The sequence below is a fragment of the Echinops telfairi genome, unplaced genomic scaffold, assembly GCF_000313985.2.
Source record: "Echinops telfairi isolate 266 unplaced genomic scaffold, ASM31398v2 ScPeMD7_3509;HRSCAF=4178, whole genome shotgun sequence".
NCBI classification, from domain to species: domain Eukaryota; kingdom Metazoa; phylum Chordata; class Mammalia; order Afrosoricida; family Tenrecidae; genus Echinops; species Echinops telfairi.
This window is the reverse complement of record NW_022107407.1, coordinates 1151634-1179170: the sequence shown is the minus strand read 5'-3', so window position 1 is coordinate 1179170 and position 27537 is coordinate 1151634. Positions and strand designations below refer to the sequence as shown.

The 27537-nt window shown below is 36.6% G+C and overlaps 1 protein-coding gene across 1 annotated transcript in view; it reads right to left on the bottom strand.

Moving 5' to 3' along the window:
* RYR2 (ryanodine receptor 2) overlaps positions 1 to 27537 on the bottom strand; it is an 805653-nt gene that overhangs the window by 133682 nt on the left and 644434 nt on the right. The window contains exons 70-75 of the mRNA XM_045294222.1: positions 21114 to 21434; positions 19708 to 19948; positions 18011 to 18098; positions 16242 to 16334; positions 12804 to 12974; positions 344 to 403 (exon numbers count right to left, since the gene is read on the bottom strand). Coding sequence (XP_045150157.1) covers positions 344 to 403; positions 12804 to 12974; positions 16242 to 16334; positions 18011 to 18098; positions 19708 to 19948; positions 21114 to 21434 — 974 coding nt within the window. The remainder of the gene's footprint in view (positions 1 to 343; positions 404 to 12803; positions 12975 to 16241; positions 16335 to 18010; positions 18099 to 19707; positions 19949 to 21113; positions 21435 to 27537) is intronic.

The following is a 27537-nucleotide window of genomic DNA, read 5'->3' as shown; positions in this document are numbered from 1 at the left end:
CAATTTACTAGAAGAAAGTATTCTTGTGTTGAGGGAGTACTTGAGTGGAGGCCCAATGTCCTTCTGCTACCTTAATACTAAACCTATAAATGTAGGCTCTTAGATCTATTTCCCCATCCTCATATAACTGATTTTTAAAACACACTTTACAATACGCCTGATTTGTGTGTGGATGCAGTTGTTAGGCATCAGCAGAAGCAAACATGGCCGAATCCCGTATCCTCTTTACAGCTGTTCTCATGTTGGAGCTCATTGTCGCAGTCACATATCAACATATACATACATATGACTGATATTTATATATATGAGCACTAAATGTGCATTAGAATTAACTTTAGCTTACCTTGCCTTGTAAATGAATACTACTGCGGATTACATCGCGTACTTCATCCTCAGTGTCTTTCTGTCAAAAAATAAATGTTACCAAAAGGAAGTCTTATTAATACTCAAAGTCAATTAAAAAAACACAAAGTTCTTTCTTTTCTAAAATAAAGTATGTATAAACGAACCTCTTTTGTATAGTACTTAAAGAGCAATCAGTTTTATTTCTCAACAAAGACACTGACTTAAACACAAGAAACAATTATCAATATATCCTTTGAATAATAAAACAGGTATGTCACAGAATGTTATCATATACTTTGAATTACAATGCTGGGAATGTCTTCAATATGTTTTTCTTTCTTTCTTTTTCTAATAAAATGGATAGTAATATGAAACTTTATTAGTATTTTGGGAATTGGCTGATGAGCAGATAATTAGTTTTCTATTCAACAATCCACACACATTTTGCTTCATCTCATTCATTTTAAACAGTTTTATGGATATGCAATCCACAAACTATACAATTCAATGGCTCAATTATATTATAAAGAGTCGTGCAATAATACAGACAATTGTAGAACATTTTCTTCATTTTTGTTGCCATTGTCATGACAAAAGTTCCCCTTCCTCCCTCACCTCCCCAGTCATAACGCTGAAAAGCTATTAATCAAGTTACTGTCTCTATAGATTTACCTATCCTGGATTTCATACAAAGAAAATCATACAATCTGCCATCCAATGACAATAATCAAATAAAGCAAAGAAATACCTCAATCAAAAAGAATGCAAAAATTATAATAAAAACTAGAACAAATTCAAAATGGGTCCAAGGGGAAAACAAATGATAAAAACTAAAAAACAAACTCACTGCCATCAAGTTGATGCCTACTCATAACTACTTGCCCCCAGGAGATCCTCCCATGGGAGTTTCGAAACCATAACTGTTTAAGGAACGAGAGAGACCCATCTTTGTCCTGTAAAGCAGTGAGTAGTTTCGAACTGCAGAGCTTGTGGATAGCAGCCCAGTGAAATAACCACTATACCACCAGGGTTCTTCAGACAAATGATATGATGCTAAAATTTAACCTGACTATATATAAATTGTGAATAAGTCTTTTTTTTTTAACCAAACCTGTTTCACAAATTTTGGGGTTTTCTTTTTCAGATACTTTCTTAAGACTATGGTGACTAGAAGCAACCAACTCCATAGTAAGTGCACCAATAATCGAAGGATTTGGTAAAGTAGAAACACACAAGATGAAGAGGCAGACATCAACTGAATCCCTGTACACTTGAGACGGTGGAGCCCTGGTGGCATAATAGTTTCTCACTGGACTGTTAACTGCAAGATCAGCAGTTTGAAACCACCAGCTGTCTTTCTGCAAAAGTGAGACAGGGCTTTCTACTTCTGCCAAGAGTACACTCAGACACTCATACTCTGTTCTGCAGGATCACTATGAGCTGGCATCATGTAGATTACATTGAGTTTGTTTGTTGCTTTTTTTGTTTTGCTTTGGTTTAGTTTTTGTTTTTGGGGGGTTTTTTTGGTTACACCAGTGAAGAAAGTTCTGAAAAAAAGACATCAAGAAAACAATATCATTTATAATTCCTACACAAATGATGCAATACGTAGAAATAAACCTAGCCAAAGAAACAAAAGACCTATAAACAGAAAAGTACAGAACATTATTGCAAGAAACCAAAAGAGACCTACACAAATTGAAGAATAATATCCTGTGCTCATGGATATTCTTAGGAAATGCCAATACTAGCTAAAGCAATCTACAAATACAAAGAAATTCTGATCCAAATCCCAGTTTCATTCTTTAAAGAAGTGTGAAAATTAACTACCAAGATATGGAGAGTGAACTGACTCAGGTAGGCAAAGAGGTCCTTACAAAGAAGAACAAGGGAGGAGGCCTCACATTACCTGAACTCAAAAATTATTACACAACCACAATAGTCAAAACACCCTGTTACTGGCACAATGATAGCTACACAGACCAGTTGACAGGATAGAAACCCAGAAATAAAAACATCTACCTACAGGTAACTGATTTATAACAATGGATCAAGAAACATTAAATGGGAAAGGAATACCTCTTTAACAAATGTTACTGGAAAAAGTGGATGATCAATGAGAACATTATGATAAACCAACAGACCCTATTGCATTGAATACATAGATAAGCAAATATACTAGAGGAAACACACAGTAGAAGAAAAACTCGATGACTGGGGTGTACTAAAAATAAAACTGCACATCAAAAGAGTAAAACAAGAGCCCAGAGACTGGAAAACATTTCTTTAGCACTGAGATAATGGGCAAGGAACTAATTACTAAAAACGATAGACTTCTGCAACACCCCAATTAGAAAAAAAATAATAATAAAATTTAAGAAGCAGGCAAAAGACATGAACGAGTTCACAAACAAGACATTCAAATGGCGAACAAACACATTAGAAAGCATGCAGGATCACGAGCTATCCAGGAGGTACAAATGAAACCAATTAAGGAATATCACCTTACACCGGCAATGATAGCCCAATTCAAAAAACACTGGAGAGGGTCTGATGAGATTGGAATTCTTATACATGGCTGGTGGGTCTTTAAACACGTACCACATTATGTAAAACAACTGGGAATAGAAATACCATACAACCCAGAAATACTTTTGCTGGGTATATACTCTAAAATATATGAAACACAACATGAACAGATGCATGCATTCTCATGTGCACTGCAGCAGAGTTCATGATATCAAGAAGCTGGAAATAGCACCAATCGCCATCAATACAAGAATGGATAAAGAAATTGGTATATACGTGCAATGGAATACTATGCATACCTGAAAAACAGTGATGAAACCATGAAACCCCTTATGATATATTTAGACCTGAAAGTCATTATACTAAGTGAAGTTAGTCAATCACAAAAAAGACAAATACTGTATGAGTCCATTAGTGGTGGGATTCAATTGGTTCTCACTAGTTTGGCAGAACCAATACTTAATTTTGTGTTGAATACTGTGAACCAGTTGCTAAAATTATACTTGTAATCAGGCTTCTCACTAAGCTGGGTGGCTGAGCAGCTGGCCAATGTGGAAATTGCAAATTTACAATCTTTATTTATTGTTAATATTCATTTGTGCAACAATGTGTTGTAAGCAGCTTCATTCCATCCATACATATAAAAAATAGAACTATGCTTGCAATGTTTATTTCTTCATTTTATAAAACTTGTTATACTTTTGATAAAATGCTATATTAATTTTTAATCATTTTATTGGGAGCTCTTAAAGATATTATAATAGTCCATAATTTAATTAGATCAAGCATAATTGTACAATTGCTACCACCATCAGTTTCAAAACATGTTCTTTTTTTCCTTGAACTCTTTGATATGAGCACCACTTTATCTCCTCCCACTCACCACCCCACCCCCCAGGAACCCTTATGTAAGATACAGCATATACAGAATATATATATGCTGTATCTTACATCATTCAATGTATTCGTGTATCTATTCACCTGCAATTCTGTTATTTGTTCCCCTCAAGTGGGGTTATACAGTCATCATTGCTATCAGCTTCCCTTCTCTCCAACCTACCTCCCTTCTCTTCCCATATTCTCAGGGAATCATTACTCCCATTACTGTTTCTAAAGGGTTGTCTATCTTGTCTTTCATGCATCTAACAATCTTAATTATACAAATGAACATACACAGGTCTAACAAGATTAATGAGGTAAAACCATAATAGAAAGGGCTAAAATATATTAAAGAACTAGAGGATAGTTATGTGTTTCATCAGTGCTATGCCACACCCAAGATTTATAATGCCTTTCATGCAGCGCTTCTCTGAGGGACTGTTCAATTATCTTACAAATGGATTTGGGGTCTCCACTTTGTGCACACTCTTTCATGTCATTTTGATTGCTTGTTTTTGAACTTCTGATACCTATTCCCATCGACACCTCATTATAACAGGCTGGTGTGCTTCATGTGGGTTTTGTTGTTCCCTGCTAGATGGCTGCTTGTTTAACTTCAAGCTTTGCAGACTCCAGGTGCTATGTCTTTTAAGAGCTGGGCACCATCAGTTTTCTTCACCACATTTGTTATGCACCCATTTTGTCTTCATTGATTGGGTCAGGAAGGTGAGTATCATACAGTGCCGCATTATTAGAACAAACCATTTTTGTACTGAGGTAATATTTAAGTAGTGGCCCAAAGTCCATAAGATTCCTTGTTGTATTTCTGTGTGTATACATACATAGACAAATACACTTATCTTTATATATTTACATATTTACATGTATACATAGCTCTATTAACACCTACATATATAATATTTACTTTTTTCTCTTTCCTCTTTCCTTTCCTTCAGCCACATTATCATGTTTACCCACTGTTTACCTCTCCAATAATTCTCTCTGATATACTTCAATTGATCAAACACAAGTAGAAATGCTACACCCTTCTCACTGTCAATTTTAGAACCTCTGATTTCCCCTGTCCCTGTCTTCATTGGATCACTGCTCACCCCACCCCACCCCCAGCCCTGGCCTCCTCTCCTCCCATTCCTATTCACTTGCACATGAAACTTCAGTAAACAAACATATAACACAAAGAGAAAAAGTGCCAGCCAACCAGTGGTAACATGCCATCATTCATTTCAGCTTTGTGTCATGCCACAATTACCTACAAGATCTTATGAGTGAATTATGCAATTATTGAAAGTGTTCGAAGAGCTAAAAATATTTTCAAAACAAGAGCTGTAAGTTCAGCAGAAGTGGATAGGTTTTTTTTTTCAAGAAAGGTATAATATATTCAGAGAAGTCCCCTAACGATCTCTAATACATCAAACACAGTAACTATTGCTGAATTGGCCTACCTCTAAAGGAATGGGATCCTCCTCCTACAGTGAAAAGATGGCTAAGGAAAAATCGTATGAAAGTGAAGAATACCACGAGTGAGGATGCCAACCAAAGAGCAATATGGAAATATCTTAAATAACAGTATTATTGTTTCTTTTCAGATATTATTTCATATTTTTCATTGATATTGCAACTCTTTCTTATAACATAAATCTAGTTTGTGTACCTCTTTTATTGTTCTTATTTAAGTATTAACCATATGAAATAATAAACTACTTTTTGGTATATCTTTTTTTTTAATACTTAAGACATTCATTAGGGCAGTGAAATGGTTAATAAATCATTTTAATCCAACCACTAGATAAACATCAAGGTAAATGCATGCTTTTATTCGCAGGTCATGTAATCTCCTAATCTGATCTCCCAAACAATGAGACAGAGGGCCTGCATAACAATCATGAACTATATATATATCCACCCCTTTATTTATATATTGTGAAAATCCATTTCAACAGAAGTGGTTTCATATCACCTGAAGTGAGTTTCTCATGTTGGGGTAAGAGAGAAAAGACCAATCTTTTCCTGCCATATAACATTATTCTATGATCACCCCAAATCAACAGACACTCCTACAAGGATGCTTAGTTGAATCGCAATGGAAATTTAAATCCAGACATGTGGATCGGGGCAGGTCTGTCTTGGGGAACGCAATTAAACTTCTGTTGGTATATAAGCCTGATGGGCAACGTGCCATTTAGGAAAAATGCTTCTGATTACTTATGTATAACTCAAGGGGAGTATATGCCCAATATCATGTTCCTTATAAGATACTTTTGACCAAGATTCTATTCAGACTATGGGACTCAGTGCTATCAACAACTAGGATTTTAGAGTCTGGCTTTTCGAGGTGCACAACAACCTTCCCACGCTATAACAGATGGACCCTAATTGGAAGTCCCACAAAATAACCTGGGCTTTACCTTAATCTTATCCCTAGCAGTTTAAGGAATGGAAAGATTTCTTTTGACTTAAGGCTGAAATACCCTAGTGTGATAAGAAGCAGATGATTGCTGTTGCAAAGTTATGGAATTGATAGTCAATGGACCTTCATTCAGAGTTTTCCTTTGAGGTTGTTCAATGTATAATGCCAGGGACTAATATATAATTAATATATTCATGCTCTTTGCTTTTTAATTTTATGTGTTAGTATGGGCATGGTTCTGCCTTTGTGGATGAGTGTTATTGAAAGTGTTATGCCATCTCCAACCTTCACTGTACGTGTAGTGCATAATTATTTAAATTTTTAACTTCTACAGGTCAACAATTTATGTACGATGACCTAAATAGCTGGCCAATACATGTAAATTTCCCTATTCTCAGCAGTGTTTTAAATTCTAAACCAATGATCCTATTAATAGAATTACCTTCTACCCAATGGGAATGATTCATAAATTATCATCTTCAATAAAATGATAATGATGTCTCTAAAATTGACCAGACATATATATAAACTATGGGTATACTAATAGACTTTCATCTCACACTAAATCATGACTCTAAACTATAAACAATTATTTATATGATATGACATTACCTGATACTTGTGTTCATTGAGAGATCACTGAATATATGAGTATTATAACAAAATGTGATGAAGAAAGCAGATGGTACCAGGATATCAGAAAGAATGGTGTCTGGTATCATAAAGACTTGTCTTCAAACAAGCAACAATCTAAATGAAGTGTCAGCTAAGTTCTTACAGAAGAAGCATACCAGCCCATGTGATCCAAGGTTATAAATAATAAAACCAAAATCTGGGAAAGGGTATGGTATCAGAACTTAAATCTAAATACCCAGTTTGCAGAAAACTAAAGATAACAGTGGAAGCCCAACATCCCTCTTCAAGGTGCCCGTATTGATTACTACCACTTTTCTCTTAGTTTGCCATACTGTGGGGGCTTCTGTGTTGTTTTTTGTGTGATGATGGAAGCTATGTATCTGGTATTTAAAGTGCCAGCAGGGCTACCAAAGGTGAACACGTTTCAGTAGAGCTTCCAGACTAAAAACAGACCATGCAGGAGGGATTTACTCTCCTCTTCAGAAGAGTTTGCCACTGAACACCTTATGCATATTTTCAAAATATTGTCAGCTACTGAAGGCCTAGTGAGTGGAAGCAGACCATTGTTGGAGATGGTGCGAGAGGACAGGACCCTTAGGTTAGAAGGCACTTCAGTGTAACTGAGGTGGAGCTGCTTTCTCAAACTATAGATAACCATAATGACATGAATAAAGCATTACTGTGGAAATAGAACTTTCAGGATTTTATTTGATGATGGGGCATGATTCGAGGTAGGAAGAAACAGCAGCATAAAACTGCTAATGGTCTGAGCCTGAATGTGAACTGCATGAGGGTAGGATGGATATCCCAGGCATTAGGGAGTTGAAATGGACTGGGATTGGCCATTTTGAATCAGATTATCCTATGATTTACTATGCATAGAATGGCACAATCAAGAAGAATGGCATTGACTTCATAGCCAAAAATGATATTTCAAAACCAAGCTTGAACTACATTGCTCTCTGTGATAGGATTATACCTATCTGCTTTCAAGAACTCCAATCAAGACAATTATTATTTAAATTGATGCACTAACCCCTAAAGCTAGTGATGTAGAAGTTGAAGGATTCTGCCAATGTCTTCACTTGGAAATAAATCAAATGTGCAACCAAGATGCATTGATAATTATTGGTGATTGGAATACAAGCGTTGGAAACAAAGAGAAATGAAGAGTGGTTGGAAAAGATGGTCTTGGAGATAGAAAGGAACCTAGAGATCACATGACAGACCTTTACAAGTCCAACGACTATCTCATAGCAAAAGCCTTTTTCAACAACACAAATGTGACTATACACATGGACTTTCCCAGATGGAATTTTCAGAAATCAAATTGACTATATCCATGGGAAAAGACAATAGAGAAGTTCAACGTCAGCAGCTAATACCAGACCAAGGGTTGACTGTGAAACAGGCGGTTGAGATTGCTCCTATGAAAGTTCAGATTGAAGCTGAAGAAAATTAAAACAAGTCCAAGGGAGCCAAAAGATGACTTTGAGTCTATCAAACTTGAATTCAGAGAACATCTCCAGAAGAGATTTGATATGTTGAACACTAATGACTGACAACCTGATGATCTTTGGGAGAACATCATGACCACCATTCATGAAAAAAGCAAAAGTCATTAAAAAGATAGGAAAGAAAGAAAAGATCAAAGTGGATGTCAGATGAGACTCTGAAATGTGTTCTTAATCATAAAGCAAATGGAAAAATGATGAAATCAAAGAGCTAAATAGAAAATTTCCATGGGTAGCTCAAGAAGACAAAATCAAATGTTACAATGAAATGGGAAAAGATCTAGAATTAGAAAACCAAAAAGGAAGAACTTGCTAAATATATCTGCAACTGAAAGGACTTAAAAAAAAAATCCAAGCCTAGAACTGCAATATTGAAAGGTCCCATGGAAAAATATTGAATGATGCAGGAAGCATCAAAGAAAATGGAAAGAACACAGAGTCATTGTATCAAAAAGAACTGATCAACATTCAATCATTTCAGCACGTAGCTTATAAGAAGAAACCAATCGTGCAAAGGAAGAAGTTCAAGCTGCACTGAAAGAAATTGATGGAATGCCAATTGAAATGTTTCAACAAGCCGATGAAGCACTGGAAGCACTTAACTTGTCTTTGCCAGTAAATTTGTAAGACAGTTAGTTGGCTAACAGTCTGAAAGAAATCCAAATTTTTACATATTACAAAGACATTGATTCAACCAAATGCCTCAATTATAGAACAATATCATTGGTATCACATTCAACTCAAAATTTCTTGAAGATCATCCATTAAAGGTTGCAGCAATACATTGACAGTCACTACCAGAGGTCCAGACAAGATTTAGAAAAGGACATGGAAGAGAGGAATATCATTGCCGATGTCAGATGTATCTTGGCTGGAAGCAAAGAATACCAGAAAGGTGTTGACTTATGTTTTATTGATTTTGCTATAGCATTTGACAGGGTGGATCACAACAAAGTATGGATAGTCTTGAGAAGATTGAGAATTCCAGAGCACCTTATTTTGTTGCTGAGAAACTAGGACATGAATCAAAAGGCAGTTATATGAACAGAACAGAGGAACAATGCATTTTAAAATCAGGAACAGTGTGTTCCAGATTTGTATCCTCATACCATACTTACTCAATCTGTATGCTGAGAAAATCATCAGAGAAGCCGGATTATATGAAGAATAATTTTGCATCAGGATTGAAGGAAAGCTTATGAACAACCTGAAATATACAAATGATACAACCTTGCTTCCTGAAAGTGAGGAGGAGGACATGCTGATGAAGATCAAGGACTGCAGTCTTCAGTATGGATTGCAACTCAATGTAAAGAAGACCAAACCCTCACAATTGTACCAATAGGTATATCATGATAAACAAAGATTGAAGTTGTCAAGGATTCTGTCTTGCTTGAATACATAATCAACTCTCTTGAAAACAACAGTGAAGCTATCAAAGGAGAGTGTGCATTGAGTAAATGTCTTGCATAAGATATCTGTATTTTATTGAAAAAGAAGGATGTCACTTTGAGTTGAACCTGACCCAAGTCAGAGGATTTTCAGTTGAACTCCTATGCAACGTGAAAGTTGGACACTGTATAAGGAACAGTGAAGAAGAATTGCTACATTAGAATTATGGTGTTGGCAAAGAATACGGAAAATATCATGGACCACCCCCTCAAAGGACAAACAAATCTGACTTGGAGGAAGTACCACTAGTGCTCCTAGACAAAAATATGGTGAGACTTTTTCTCATGTACTTTGGACATGTTAGGCGAGAACGGTCCCTCTTTATCAGGCTCAATAAAGAAGAGGGGCAGTGAAAGAGAGGAAGGCCCTCAATGAGAATCATTCACACAGTGGCTCCAACAACAGGCTGAGACATAGGGAAAATTGTGAGGATGGTCCAGAACCGGGCAGTGTTTCTTTCTGTTGTGCATAGGGGCCCTATGTGTTGGAAATGACTGGGCGACAACTAACATCACAGCAACAACAAAGAGGTTAAGCCTCTGGTGAATCCCTCGACCACAGGTCAAAGATATGAGTAGCCTTGTTATCAGACAAAGAACATAGTAAAGTTTATTATGGCAAATGCATCCAGGTTAAAAAGTAAAATTTGATCTCCCTTTGAATCACTTGAAACTTTTTGCAGTTCTTAATATTTTCTGCTTTATTTTGTTTGTTTAAAATGAACTTGTGTGTCACTAATGAATCTAAGTCCTCTTCAGTTTTACTTTTGCTCCATTTAAAGCCACTCAGATAAATTTTCAGATACAAAGGCTAAGGAAGGAATATGCAACTTTATTTTGTTTTTAAAGAAAAACATAGCTGTGTAATTGCACAACCCATCTTATCAAATCAGTAAGTGTCTCATTGACTCCTACCTTCCCATTAAAATGTAGTTTCTTTTCCTTCTACCTCCTGCTTCCTCTAGCTCCATGATTTTCTGCCTCCCCACCCCTTACATACCCTAACCCCATCCCTGGCTTCCTTATGGTCTTCAAAGTCTTATCCTTTATGTGAAAATAATCTTTCTTTATTTTCTATCATGATGGCATCATTAATTATTTTTATAGGATTGACCAACTTTGCTGAGCACAATATTATCTAGTTTTGTCCATGCCTTGTGATGTTTAAGAGAGTCTTCATTGTTATTTGTTGCTACGTAATAGTCCATTGAATTCATGTAGACCGGGGTAATAGATAAAACAGAGTATGTTATATATTTCTCTATAATCAGAGTTTTTGTTTTCATCTTTTTGCTATTATAAACATATGTCTGTTTGTGTTATATTTCTTTAGAGTATATACCCATCAGAAGGATTTCAGGATCATAATCTAATTTTTTTGTTTGTTTAAGGAAGTGTCCTATTGATTGCCACAATGGTTGTACAATTCTATAGTCCCATCAGAATGAATGAGCATCCCAATCTCTACAAATCCTCTCCAGCATTTATTATTATCTGCTCTTTGAATTTTGCTAAAAGTGTCTGTGTCAGGTGGCACCTTAATGTTGTTGGAATTTGTCTTTCTCTAATTGCTAATGAACATGAACATATCTTCATATGTTTGGGGACCACCTGGATGTCCTTTTTAGAAAATTGTTTATTCATGTCTTGTGCCCATTTTTGCCAAAGCCCCATTTTGGTGCCCCGTGTTATGGAGTCCCTCAATTTACTACTCTGTACTTCTCAGTCATTTTCACTGAAAGGACAGCCTTCCCCTCTGCCCAGGTAACCCTCCAGGCTCTCCCATGTATTCATATTTAGATGCCTATACTTTCTAGGAATAGGTGTCCGAGGAAAGGGGAGAAAGTATGAAAATAGAACTCTGGGGTTTGTATCAGGGCTTTGGGGGTTACGTTGTTACGTTCTTTATTCGTTAAGGAAGAAATCGGAAACACAATGTGTGTGGGCAGATTTGGGGTGAAAGATACTGGGTGAGAAGTTGAAGTTCACTGATGCTCTTGATCACGCATCACATTCTTCTTACGTAAAGAAAACCAGGATCCAAAATAATAATAATTACCTATGGACATGGCAGGGGAAGTTGGGGGAAAATGGGGATCTAAAGCAATAAGTACCAAAAAAAAAAGAGAAAATGTTATAAAAATGATTGCACACTATTCTTAATATTATTGAAATAATGAATTGTATGATACATGAATTGCACAGCAATAAATATAAAAATTAAAAAGACTCAATGGAAGTGAGTTTCTCATGCATAATTCACAGCAAGAAGTGGGTTTCTTTGGGATAAGAAACGAACATATGTCCAGTATTCTCTGAAATTGCCAACAAAGTATTTTAACACCTAGTAATGTGTCCACGATCCAGTGATGGCACCCGATCTGAAACAACTGTCAACACAGCTATGCAGACCACTCTGCACTGCCTTCCTCCTTTCGCTCTGGCATCAAAGTGCAGATTGCTTTTGTGATTCTCTGTGGATATGGCGCGGGGACGCAATGCCCTCCAATGTATAGAACCCCAAATAACAATTTCAGTGTATATTTATTCAATATTATTTCCTCATCTCTGTAACCATGAAGAGGGCAGAAAACATAAATGAATTATGAGAATTTGAACCTTGCAAAGGAGAACTGTCTATTTAAAAGTCAACGCCTTACCTATTCTGCAAGCAGCACAATACACTGTTTCCAGTAATGAAAAATCACTCCAGAAATCTGAATGCATCTCTCATCACACATCTTAACCAGCAGTTTATATTAAAACCATTTTTTCACTAACAGTGATCTGTTTATGTTTTTGCTTGGTTCCCATATATCCTCTGGAGGCAATTAACACAACTTAGAAATAAAAATGACCTACGCACATGAGGAAGACTTTGTATCTGAGTACTAGAGCCTGTGCAGAAACACTGCGTAATAAAGCATTTGCTTGATATAGGGCACTGAAGGAAAGAAACGCACACTCTCTGCTCTCTGGAGGAAGAATGATCATCACCATGGGCATGAAAAGGTAACTTACCAGACTAAATCGATTCTTGGCCAGAGCAATGAGTTCCTGGTCCCCAGGGGCACAGATGTTTAAGCCAATGGGCAATAGTCGCTTCAGAGCTGCTACAATAAGAGAGGTCTGCATAGAATACCGGTCGCCTTTTCGTTTCATTTTCTTCCTTTCTTGTTCAGAAACAGCTGCCTGTGAAACAAACATTCATTCTGGAATCTTTGCCAATGTTGATCAATTTCAGAACATGCTACTGAGGAAAATTACACTGAATGTGGTTTATCTTCCTCATTTTCTATTGGCTCCTCTTCCATTTAAAGAATGTTTATTTTTTTGAACGCCATACTGTGCTGTCCATCATTTTTTTCTTTCTTTCTTAAAATTTTAGTACTATTCTCATATGTCCTAGTCATTACAATTCATTAATACCCAATTCTATGAAATTATTAAGTGCAAAAAGTAACAGGTAGGAATATGAGAATAACTTTGTTTTATAATCTTCATTGTTTAAGGAACAATATTAAGAATAAAAACTTTACTTTTGTATTGATGGATGTCTGATGCATATATTATGTATATAATGCATGCATACATAATAACCTTATAAAATACATTCTCCTTTCACACAGTGTAAAGGCTCACTATGAGTCAGAATTGGCTGGACAGCAAAGTTTTGTTGTTGCTGTTAACAATCTAGTCTCCAGAGGGCCTCCTTTCTAAGCTGGTGAATTAGAAAACCAAACCAAAGCAAACTCACTGCCATTGAGTTAGTGCCAATTCAGAGTGACCTAGATGGGCATTTCCTACACCTAACTCTTTACAGGAGCAGAAAACCTGGTCTTTCTCCTGCAGAAGAGTTGGTGCTTTTGAGCTGCTGACAACTATACCACCAGGGCTCTTAGCAAATTTGACCTAATACACAAATCGACGTTTTTAAATACACAGGGGTTTCTGGATGACATACTTATAACTGAATATGCCATGCTACTTTAGTGCTTTTTTGGGTGATTTCATTAAAGATGCTGCTGCTACCTAGAATCACCTCAAATGAGAGTCAAATTTTCATTGATAATCTCTAGTTATGCCTTATGGGGTTGCTAATTGCAAGTTGGATGGTTCAAATCCCCAAGCCACTCAGCTGGAGAAAGATGAATATGTCTGTTTCCATAGTCTCCATAAACCCTAAGCAACTCTATTTTGTCCTACAGGGTTGCTATGACTCAGAATCGATAAGACGGCAGTGAGTTTAGATTTTTTGATTTGGTCATTTTCATTAGGTAGTAAAGATTCCTCCAGCTATTCAGGTGGCAAATTCTAATGTCTAAATTAAAATAGTTATGCCACATCTTTTTCCCAGCTCTTGTGGAGTTGCTGGTGGTTTTGAACTGCCAGCTATACAGATCACAGCCAAGTCTATAACCACTCCACTAGCTGGGCGGAATTCCCACATGTCCTTAAATAATCACCATGCTTACTTTACTGCATGGTATCGATAACTGAAAAAATGAGTGAAAAATGCTTGATCATTTAAGGGTAATTGATATATATCATTAATATGAAGAAATGAAATCTATAAGCAGGCAAATAGCATGTGTTGTTTTGCTTTAAAAAAATCCTTTAAAATCTAATTTCTCTCTAATATGAGCTCCACTAGGGCTGTGGCCTGAACTTTTTTGTTCCCTTATATCCTCATACCAAGCACTTTGCCTGGCCCAGGGGGACAGCTCAATAATTTAATCAACATTTATATAGCTAACAAGTTGCTGTTATATTTGGTTTGCAATCTATCCTCTAATATTTGAATCAGATATAAATATGTAGTATCATAGTCAACACCTGGGATCAGGATTAATTGAGCCCTCTCATAAACCAGTCAGTCAACTCACACTTACATATACATGGGCTTCGAAATAGTTTTAGATAAGTGTAAGTAAAAAAATGAGATTTTTCTGTAAACTTTTTGAAGACTGCTTGCATATAGACTTAAATATGATTCTCAAAGTTTCTTCTAAAACATCTATACTTGGAAATGGGAGATTGAGATCAATGAAAAACAACAATAATAATAAAAACACATCAATCAGAATGTTCTTAGGTGATATTCTAAGCCTTCAGTTAAGCAATTCTGTGCAGCTTGAAGCCAGAGGTTGGCTTCCTCTTCCCCTGTCTCCTTGTAACCCATCTGGAAACTACCCAACTTGCATGGTCAACACCGCCCTCTCTTCCCCAGTAAGGCTTTCTTTGGCTTGATTGTCCATTTGTCCAAATACCTGTTATTGGTTCGAATTTCACTGCATTTCCTTTTGTCACCTTTGCTACTAAAATAATATGTGTTAATGTTTCTGGTGTGCCTATAATCTGCAAGGCCCTCTATACAACCTGTTTTGATTGTTGCAACCATCTATCAGAGTAAGTGAGGTCAAGAAATTAATGAAGCAATCATACTTATAAAGTGACAGAGTTGGCATTTTCAATATGTGTACCTTCAAAAGACTTTCTCTTTCCTCTACCACACCGAGAACAGGACATGCATCTTTAACATGTAGTATTTACCACATGTTCCCTCAGTGATAACTTGCAAAGAATTTTCTCATGTTGTTATAGCAAAATAGCCCACCAAAGACGACCTGCATAAGTTTTTTAATGCACGTTGGAGAAATTTAAAACTTCAGCAATAAGAGATCTAGCCTTGAAGATTCTCAGAGAGAACATTTGTCATGAAAGCATACTAACTTCAGACTACCAAACCCCAGGACAATAGGATAAATTTGCTGTTATAAGCCACCCAATCTCTGGCATTGTTTTTGTAGTAGCCCTAGGAAACAAATATGCTATCTTATAAGATACACTTGTTTTATTTCACTTGGTGATAATTCAAAAGATAAATTCATATATTTTAAAGGGTTTAGAGAGGAGCCTTCCCCTTTTACTATAAGTTAAGTGAGGTATACTTAATACAAGGTACACATCCCACCACTCTCTCTGGTATTAAAATAATGAAGCAATTGTTTTGAAGTCTATACATGTAATGATTGAGCAAACTGCCATATTTAAATCCCCAAACAAGCAAATTGCCATTACAATTCACAGTGACCCTATAGGACAGAGTAGAACCACCCTACACAGTTTCTCATGCTTTATTCTCCATGAAATAGACTGCTGTATTTTTCTTTTGAGAAATGACTAGTGGATTTAAAGTGCTGAGCTTTCAGTTAGAAACTGAGCAGTGAACCACTATGCCACCATGGTACACATATATTTATTCGGCAAATTTATAACATTGCCTAATCATACATATCAGAGTATACTAACAGGCCAATTTTGTGAATGAGCATGTATATACATTAAGTAAGTAAATAACTTTACCCAATGCATCAACATTCAAAAGGCCTAAAAACATCAACCAATAAAAGTTAAATCCAGAATATTTTTAAACAGTGAAACAGATTTTAACAATACCTTTGACATCTTTGACTTGGTATCAGTAATAAGGAAAGACATATTGTTGATTTCATTCTGTACCACAAAATTTTGCTCTTCTCTTTTGAAATTCTAAGAATGTGCAAAGGAAATGTAAGTCAAAACCATTAAAATAAGAAGTCCATATACTAGTCATTGGGGAAAAAGAAAAACTACAATGACATATTGTGTCACCAACATGAAGATGGCTATTATAAAAAAAGTTAGAATAACACATATTGATAAACACGCATAGATATTGAACCCCTTATCTATTGCTTGTGGGTTTGCAAAATAGTGCAGCAACTGTGGAGAAAAGAGTTAAAAATTCACCTGAAAATGAAATAACGGACAACAGAAAAGTGGGTGAGTGTAAGACATGAAAAAATAATAATTTATAAATTATTATGGGTTCATAAGGGAGGGAGAGTATGAGATGGAGGGGGGGGGGATGAGGAGCTGATACCAAGGGCTCAAGTAGACAGAAAATGTTTTGAAAATGATAATGGCAACATATGAACAAATGTGTTTGACACAATGGATGGATGGATGGATTGTGATAAAAGCTTTATGAGCCTCCAAAAAATGAATTAAAAAAAAGAAGAATTAACTATGACCCAACAATCTGACTTAGGAACATACGCAGAACATTTGGAAGAAGTGACTCAAATGGGTGTTTGTAAGCCAATACTTATTTATCTACAGCACAGCACAGCTCAAAATAGTCAAATAATAGGTGAATAAAAAAGCAAAACGAAGTATATGCAAACAATGGTATGTCAAACATAGAGAGAAATTAAGTCCTGCTGCATGGGTACAATGTGAATCACCCTTGAAATCATTATGCTGAGAGCAATAAGTCAGACATAATATGACAAATATATAATCATGTGTTGATAAAATATCTAGAGTAAGTAAATCCAAAAGTTGAATTGTATGTCTTATTTTGGATGAGCAAAACCAGGTAAAGTGATCCCACAGTAAGCATCTAAGTCTCAATTACTAATACATAATAAAAAGTTTGCATGAAATGGTGTGGGTATATTTATACTGCATTTCAACTTTTATTCCACTCATTTTACCATTCATAATCATAAAGATACTTGTTTCATCTTTAAGCATTTGGAGATGTATTTAGCATATATTAAAATATTAATTCTGCATTAAATCATATGGATTCAATTAAATCCAAATCCATTAAATCATATGGATTCAAAAGCACATAGTCATATTTTCTTTTCATTTAAAATATAATTAGATATTCATCTAAAAGCAAACTGATTACTATAAATGCTCCTGTTTCAAATGTTGTAATGAATGAAAATTTAAAGAAGTTTCTGGAATATTCAATTATTCTTGAAGAAGCTTCTCACCTCTTCAAGAAAAAAAAGCAGTTTTTCGCATTTTACTTGAATATTTCCTGTGTTGTCATATTTACTTATAGGCTATTCTAGGTTGTGTCACTGACCTGACAGAAAATAAAAGGTAAGTAAAGTAAAATTTATCTCTGCCCAAGATAAATGGGTTTCCTCTACATCTCAAATTTCCATTAAGGTATTCTGAATGAACAAATTATCACTGAAATTAATGAGCTAACCAGGACAACAAACATACCCCCTAGTTCTCTTTCTTCAACTATTGGGAACACCAAGTGAACAAGCTTGAGAAACATAGACATAAGTAATTCCTGACGTAACCTTAAAACTGAGTAAAATCTAAAATGCCATTATCAGACAGTAGTCCCTCTCTGCTCAGACTTTCATACTTACATGGGATTTGGACCAGTAGATAAACACTTCAGCCACCATACGGAAGAGTTCCTCGGCTTCTGGGTTAGATTCTTTTAGCCACTTGGCCCTGGACCATTGAAGAAATATACCATCAAGGTAATTAATAAATAATTAAATAAATTCTCTCCCCCAAATGAAATTTTAAACCAAACTAAAGATGTCAACAGAGTGTATCGTGGCTTCAATATAAATAAGATTCAAAAGAAAAAAAATCATAACTGTAGAAGTGTCAAAAGCAGTCTGCTTTAGAACAAGATTTATGATTTTACAATGCTCAGTGACACTTAACTTCACTCTAAACATTAAGCTATGTTATAATCATGAGGGAACTGGTGGCTCCATGGTAGGCGTCTTGGTTTTCCTACAGGTGACCCAGGCTTGATTCTGGAAAATAGACATCATATCCAGCCCTCACCATGGATCATTGAAGGCATGCATGTTGCTGTGATGCTGAACAGAGATCACAGGTTTGCATGGACTAAGAAAAAGGTCTGCTGATGCCTTTCTAGAAATCAGTGAAAACTCTATAGCTTGACAAGATACTCAACCTGAACAGGGTTAGGAAGACAAATGGGATTACACGCATGACTCTCTATAGACTTGATAGAGGATATACATTTCGACATGTTGCAAATATAACCCTGGAGAGAGTCAAGCAGAGGGGGGGCAAGGTTATGAAAACTTCTTAACCATAACCAAACACCATGAAGAGTTTGGGAGTTGAGTTGAGTTATGGCATAACATAAACCACAAAGACAATGTTTTATATCCTACTTTGCTGGGTAACAATGGGGGCTTTAAAATCTTGTGAGCAATCACTGAAAGGGCAACTATTGTTCTCTTTCCATGTGGAACAATGAGGAATGAAACAAAGTAAAGGCCAAACAAAATAAACAATTAGTTCAAAAAACGTATGGGCACATGAACTCTAAGCTCCATGACCCTAAGACCAGAAGAAATAGATGGTGACTACTCTAAAATAGGTCACAATAATAGGAGGACCTGTATAGAGAATGAGAAACATGTGGAACAAAACTCAAAATCATGAACATGACTAGGATTCCTGGTTGAACAGAGACTGGTGGATCCTGGAAGACAATGGTCCTTAAAACCCCCCAGGCCTGGACCTGAGCTCACTTCTGATTCACCTTTTAGCAAAACAGTTGTCAGACATATAAGGTGAACAGCAGGGAAGGAGGAGTTATGAATTCTTAGAATAACCAACCAGAGGAAATAAAAAGGGCAGCTCTTGCCCAGGGATGAAGATCAGAAAGCAGAGAAGGATGAGAAAGAACAAATGAAAGCAGTAAACACAGGGAGGAACCGGGAAATGTGCTGCTATATGTGCGGGGAGCAATAAGGTTACAGAACAAAATGCGCTGGCAATGATGAATGGAAAAACAATTCACTCTACACAGTATCACTCAAGTCACAATGTAAAGAAATTGAATAATAGAATCCTTTAAGCTTAAAAAAGAAAAGAAAACATAAAAACTCAATAGTTAATGTCTTCATACATCAAGAATTCAAATGACGTTATCGAAAAACCCACAAGGAATGGACAAACTAAATAATAATAACATATAAATATGAAATACCAAAACAAAAACAAAATCCTATGGTCACAGTAGTCAAGGACAAGGATTGGCGATATCAATCATTTTTAAAAACTATACCTGTTGTAGTCCACAAATCTAATCAAGAGCGGGTAAAAGGCATAGAGATCTCTAGCCAGTGTAGTGAATTCATCCAGAATGAGGAGTTCAGCTTCAGACATGTCACCTCGGGCCTCTGCTTTCAGCTGATCTTCCTCAGCTACAACCATCGCTGCCTTTTTGGTGAGCTTCTCCATTAATGGCAAAAAGTGAGTTTTCAAGAGCTGAGGCTTTACTTTATTTATAATAGGCTGTGAAAACACTGAAGATGGATGTCAATCTTATTGTCAGGGCAGATTGTGAGTATGACAGTACCACTAGCAATGCTTCCCTCTGCTCACATGGCTTATTAAGGTAGAGCCCATTCACTCATCATTTTGGAATCGCCCCAACCAAAGTGCACAGTTGTTGTCCAGGTTTGAACACTGATTGAATTTAGCATGCTTGTGTTTTGAAAAGGAGTTGGAAATAAATTATTTTCATAAAACGAAGCAAATTTTCAAAATAGGAAAGTTTCTCATTCTTTAGAAGAGATACACAGATCACTGGATACTTTTGTAAAAATCTATGTATAGTTGGAGAATGTTAATATCACTTTAACCATCCCTATCCCCTTCTCAATAGGAGAGTCACATTATACATATCGCTGTAGTTTATTCAATAATTGTCATAGTTATTAAGTTATTTGATCATTTCTGAAAGGAATTTTCCGCCTAAAAGTATGTGTATACATTATAGAAATATATAAAAGAGAAACATTAAAATCCAACACAACTGCCCCCCATCTAATTAGTAAGACCAATTATTACATTTCTTTCAAATATTAATAAATTAGGTAAGTTATAAGGATATGTAGTATACACATATTCTACATTCAATTAAAATATCTTTTCACTCTTAATATTGTAGATTTTCCAATTGATTAAATATTTTTGAAACCATAATGTTTAAAAGTAGCATATTATTGTGGTATGGGACTGTGTATAACTTATTTAACCATTCTCCAGTTGCTGAACATTTACATTGCTCCCAGTTTTTCAATGTAACTACTGCAGTAACAGACACATTTAAATGTAAATATTTTACTGTATCTTTTGCCATTTTCCCCGCCTCTGAACAAGCTGCTAACAGTGGGCTGTTTAAAAGTTAAGTTTTTTGTCTCTGTCTAAAGAAATTATTCATGGTTACTGCTATGCTTATTAATTAATCTTATACAGATAAATCTGAAATTTTTTATTTACTGAAAGTAAGTTACTTAATATTTAACTATACCTATTTTCCCACAGAAGTAGCATGACAGAAAAAAGAATACTATATTTGAATACAAAACAAAATACTGATTGCCTAGGATGAGAAAATACTAGTCTCCTGTATTCGAAATATTTTTCTAAATAATAGTGTTATGTATGCTTCCTTGCAGTACTTACCTGCTAGCCTCTTCATCCAGGCACCTTCATCAATTCCCAAGTTATTATATATAATTTTCAATATATTTCCAAGTAGTGTGTTCATGTGCTCTGAGTTCAGAGCTGTGCAGCACATTTCAGCCCTATCCAGGTTGTTCTCAGGTCCACAGTCCCACCACCGAGACATGTAGCTGCAAAGCATGGGCAATATCACCTCCATAACATGTGGCATTTGTGTATAGCGAATGCCAGACTCCGCTAATTCCACAATCTCTTCCATGAGTTTTTCCAAAGATGGTATGTTTGGACAAATGTCTTCCACATTAGTTGGCAAATTGAGAGCTGGAGAAAAACGCATAGAAAGGAATTGTGTTCAACCAAAGAATTCAACACAACTGAGCGCAAGGAAAACATGACAGCTTTTCTCTGCTTATAATAAATATATGCAAGCAAGTATTTCATCTTTGTCTTTAGAACTCAGCAATGCTACCTGGGTGCTCTTCAGCTATTGCTATTTCAAACCCTCACTCTTTTCCTCAAGCTTCTACCCTACCTTAAATATCAGTAAAGGGGGACACCAATATCACTTTCTTTAACTTCCTGTTGTCATGCCTACAAACTTTCTATTCCTGACCCATTTTACCTTCATTTCTCATTTTCAGGGAAAGGCCTGTGTTCCATGTAAGGGACAATGTTCAGCCTGCATTGTCAGCCTCTTCCTCTTTAAAGCTTGTACCATCACCATTTACCACTGATTTGATTCTGACTCCTGGTGATCCCACGTATGTCAGAGTAGAACTGAGCTCCACAGGGTTTTCAAGGGATACATTTTTAGATCACCAGGTCTTTCTTCTGAGGTGCATCTGAATGGACTGAAGCCTTTAAACTGTAGATCATCAGTTAGGGAATTAACTATTTGTGATACCCAGACTCCCTCAGCAGCCTATACACGATTCAAATATCTCCTACATTGTTGAGTTGTTGTTGTTTCCAGACATCATTCATTCCACAGTAATGCAGGCTTCTGCCCCGCCCCATTAGACTTATTCTTTAACATTCTTTATCTTATTTGGCTGCTCAGTGGCACTCTACATCATTGACCTTGTTCCCTTTTCCAAAAATGCTCATCTTCCTTAAATTCTAGGAGATCATTGTTTTCCTGGATCTCCTGAGTTCTATCCATCTCCGTTGCTTACACTTTTTTGCTTGACTGAAATTTTAAGGACTGATGTTCTCCACTGATCTATACTTAACTCCTCTCTGTTTTGGTTTACATATTTGCTTAGGTCAGTGCTAAGAGCTTCTGTCATAAATTAAAAAGCCTCAAAATCATATTTAATAATTGTAGTCTAATACTGGGTATATAAAAAGAAACAAATACCCAACATAGCTAAATTTGAAATGTATCCTTCCTCTCCAGTCTACTCCTTCAGTGGGCACTCTCTTGGTGAAGGCAACAGTATCCACTTGGCTAGCGAAGCTGGGAACCTGGAGAAATTCTCAGGCATAGTGTTCCCTTACCTCCCACATAAGATGATCCTCTGTTATCTTTCTTACACCACTTCACTACATGACCTGTGCAAGGGTCCTTGATTCAACCACATCTTACTTGAATTATACGTATTTCATTGGTGACTAGTACTCATTCATTTTCTTATTGCTTTTTAAAAATGCTTACACCCAATTACAGTTTCCTATTGCTGATAGATGAGTCTTCAGTCCTTACACGATATGCTTCCTCATCTGTGTTTCATGTCTTAGAATCTTATCTACTGAATTACAACATCAGAGTATTTTCAGCTTTTCAAACTGTACAGACTTTAACTGTCCAAATTTAAGGACAGAAATTCTGCATGATGTCAATAATTAACACGCCTTACTGCTAACCTAAAGGTGAGAAATTTGAGTTGACCCAGAGGTACTGCTAAAGAAATTCCTAACCATCTACTTCTGAAAAAATCAGCCATTGAAAACTATAGGAACACAGCTCTATTTTGACACAGAAGGGGTCACCGGGAGTCAGTGTCAACTCTCAGTTTAAAGGATAACCAACTTCTGGACGCCATTCTAGGTGACCCAGCTAAAACTGATGTTTTGTTTTGTTTCCCTTTTGAAAAATTCTAATTCCATTAAATTTACTGATTAAAGTCTTTGTGTATTTTTTTTACTTTGTGTACAAAGGTCGTGTTATAGAAACATAGCAGGTGAAATACCTGCTTTTTGTATATCTTTATCCCTGATAAATTATAAAATCTGCTTCCTTCATTCATAGTAAAAATAACAACCAGTTAAAATGATTAGTATGACAGATGATTCTATCTTTATACAGATGATTCAAACTCAACAATTCTTTGCTAAACAATTCACAAATACATTGTAGAATTACACAAAAAAATACTGTAAGGCAAATGTAACCTATTTTTCTTTTATTTCATCTTATATGGTACATGTGTGTTATGTGGAATCAAGTCTACTTTGACTCATAGCAACCTTATAGGATAGAGTAGAACTATCAAAGGCTTTCAAAAGCTGTACTACTTATAGAGGAGCACAAGTAGCATTGTGGGTAATGGATGGACTTCTAACCATAAAGTCAACAGTTATAACCCACCAGTCACTCTTCAGGAGAAAGACCAGACTTCCTGCTCCTTTAAAAGATACATCCAAAGGGGCAGTTATACTCCGCCATATGTGGTCACTAGGGTGGGAATCGACTTGACGACATAATTTTTATGGGATCAGACTGCTATATCTTTCTCCATTAGCAGCCAAGCACTTAGACCTTGCATCAGGGCAGAGTGGAACATAAAATTATATATCAGGTAGATTAAATAAATAAATATTATTAGAATCTTTATAAGATTATTCATTTGATTATTCATTCTAAACTACAGAATTACTATAACCTGATGCTCCAAAAATGATTTACACAGAGAAACAAGACCATTAATAGAGAAGTATGCATGTGGGAACATCAAATATTCCTTGCCTGATTTCTGAAAACTCTTTATGATTATTCAAAATCAACTATAATACAATATACTAGAGATGATCCATTATGGCTGCCAGACAGAAGCACTCATCAGAAACTCTGCTAGTTCCAGCCAGAATCTAACTCACACTCTGGGAAATCAGATGTGAAGTCTGAATGACCCTGATCACCACTCTTATTCTACATTTTGCTGGAAGACCTTGTCAGAACCATAAGACACACACAGGAAATTACAGGAGTACCATTGGGCAAAGAAGAATTGAAATTCTCTCTATTTGTAGACAGTATGATTTTATATAGAAAGACCCCCAAGTTCTCCACAAAATGACTGTTGGAAACAATTGAGGAATTTAGTAAAGTAGCAGGATTCAAGATTTACCAATTGGACTCTTTTATATCAGTGAAGAGAGATCCAGAAAAGACATCAAGGAAACAAAACCATTTACAATAGCCACACAAAAGTTGAAATACCTAGGTATAAACTTGATCTCAGAACCAACAGCCAAAGTTGTCAAAGCATCCTGGTACTGGTATAATGATGGACATAGACATAGACATAGGCAAATGGAACAGGAGAGAAAACCCAGAAATAAAAGCATCCGCCTACATACAACTAATTTTTGGCAAAGGCCCAATACACATTAAGTAAGAAGGGATTCCCTCTTCAATAAATAGTGCTGGAAAAAGCTGGATATCCATCTGCAGAACAAGACCCATAGCTCACGCCATGCACAAAAATAAAATCAAGGTGGATCAGAGACCTAAATGTAAAACCTAAATTTATCAGGATCATCAACAAGTACATTGGGACAAACCTCAGGGCTTAGTGCAGCGTATACAAAGACTACCAAAGAGAACAAAGGAAGCACACATGGCGGAAGGAAAAACAGATGACTAAGACCTATTGAAAGTGAAACACTTCTACACACGAAAAGATTCCATCAAATGCAAAATGAGAGCCGGTGGATTGGGAAAATATATTTAGCAATTCTATAATGCAAAAAGGACTAATTACTAAAAGCTACAGAATTCCGCAACACCTTCACAGTAAAACAAAACACAACAAGTAAGCCTCTTACAAACTTGGCAAAGGACCTGAACAAACAGTTCTCAAAGGGCTACACCTGAAATGGCTCCTTTACTAGGGATCTGGGGAATGCAAATCAAAACAAGATGAGACATCATCTAACACCGGAAACTGGAGCCCATTTAAAAAGTAAGCGAGAAAAGGGTGCCTGAGAGTTTGGAACACTCATACACTGATAATGGGCATGGAAATAGATAAAACCACCGTGGAAAGCAGTATGACAATTCCTAAAACAACCGACAATAGAAATATCAGATGACCCAGTAAGACCATTACTGGGCCTATAGCCCAAAGAAATAAGAGACAGATCACAAGCAGACCTACGCTCTCTCATGTTATTGCAGCACAGTTCACAACAGCAAGAAGTTGGAAACAGTCCAGATCCCATCAGTAGAAGAATGGATCAAAACGAGCAAACAAACAAAACTTTTGCTGTTTAGAGCCAATGTAATATTATGCATCCCTTCAAAAATAGTGACAGAAACATGGCACACCTCATGACATGGAAGGATCTGGAAATCATTATGCTGAGTGACGTTAGACAATCACAAAAAGACAAATATTGTATGAGTCTACTGCTGTAAGGATAAACAGTAAGATGAAAGCAAGCTCACATTTTCTGGCTGTGCAATCTGGCTATGCAATCTGCGAACCATGTCTGCCTGATTAATGTCCATGAACAATAAACCATTCGTTATACATGTATACCTTTGAGAGAGGAGATCTCACTTCAACCTACATCAGATTTTCAACATCAGGAGAAAGGAACATGACTATATAGAGGCTGCCATGTAAAAATGTAATGAGATCCCCTCAAACCAACAGCCATTCCTACCACAGTGATAAACTATGCCGATGGGGAAATCAAGTCAAAAGGGGGGAAAGGAACCATACATATGCATTATTCTTAGTAGAAAAAGGTGGAGGACCAATCTTTCAATGGTGGAAAAAATTACTAACAATACTTATATGGACCCCAAAAGGAAAATGTGCCTGGTCCTATTCTCCTAATAGGGCATATTGGACCCAGTTCCTGTATAGCCCTGAGGACTCAGGCTACGTGCCATAGAATACTGGGACAATGAACCCTGTATCTTTGAGGTGCATAACATATTCCAAAAGCCATACCAGAGGAATATAGAATCCCCACCAGGTGAATTACTCTACCTCAATCACACCTGTAGCATGAAGATTTAAGGCTGAAATGACATGGTGTGTGAAGAAATAGAAGGTAGTTGTATCAAGAGTAACAAACTGTAAGTAGGTGGACTACCATTTATTTACTGCTTCAATGCCATACTTGTTTTATTAAGATATGTTTTATTCTAGCAGACCTAGGTCTGACTTTCTCAGTGAATATTATATGTTTTGCCTAACCCCCAACTCCCATTGTTTATATAAACAGTGTCTAGTCACATAAGGATTTACTTTGTACAAGTCAATAATCCATGTATAGCGGTTTGTAGTTAGCCTACATTTGTTTAATCATCTTTTCTCAATTGTGTTTTAAATATATTACCATGGGCTAAATCAATGACACTATTAACAGAAAGGCATTATGTTCCGGGGAGATAATCAATAATGTTCTCTAACATAAAATAACAAATATCTATCTAAGGTGAACCAGAGGCATATAGAAAACATAGCTATAGAATTAGAACAGCCAGTAACAGAGAGGATCAAATGGCCAGCCCCACTATGGGACATGATGGCCCTCACTGACTCATGGCCTGGCGGGGGACAATACCAGAGACACAGTGTGGGAATTGCACCTGATCTGATCCCACCACACTGAGGCAAAGCACTGGGGGAGTGCAGTCGAACAGCAAGGGAATGGAGCAGCAAGGTCCCCAGTGAATGCTAAAGGTGGACTTTGGGGCCAGGGCGTGGTGCCCCAATAGACTGGACTGGAAAACATTCCTAAAGGCCAGCGATCCTTGAACTAATTACAAGCTTTTCCTTCTTGGTGTGTTTTTATTTGTTCTTTGTCAGTGGTTTGTTGTTGTCGCTGTTTTGTTGTACATTGTTTCTTGGTTTTGTTCTGTCTTGTTTTTGTGCATGTTGCTGTCTCTGCAAGTCTGTCTGGGTAGGACAGGCTGGATGAACAATCTGGAGGAGAAAACAACGGGACCAAAAGTTCTGGGGGGACCTGGGAGAGGGGGAGGTGGGGGGAAGGGAAGAGGTGTTAACAAACCCAGGGACAAGGGAACAACAACTAATCCAAATTGGTGGGGAGGTGGGTGTAAGAGACCTGGAAGGCATGATCAAGTGGAATGTAATAAAGAGGAAATGCTGAAACCCTGGTGGGGACTGAGCATGATAGTGGGACAGGAGAATCAAGGGAAATAGAGGAAAGAGCTGGGAGG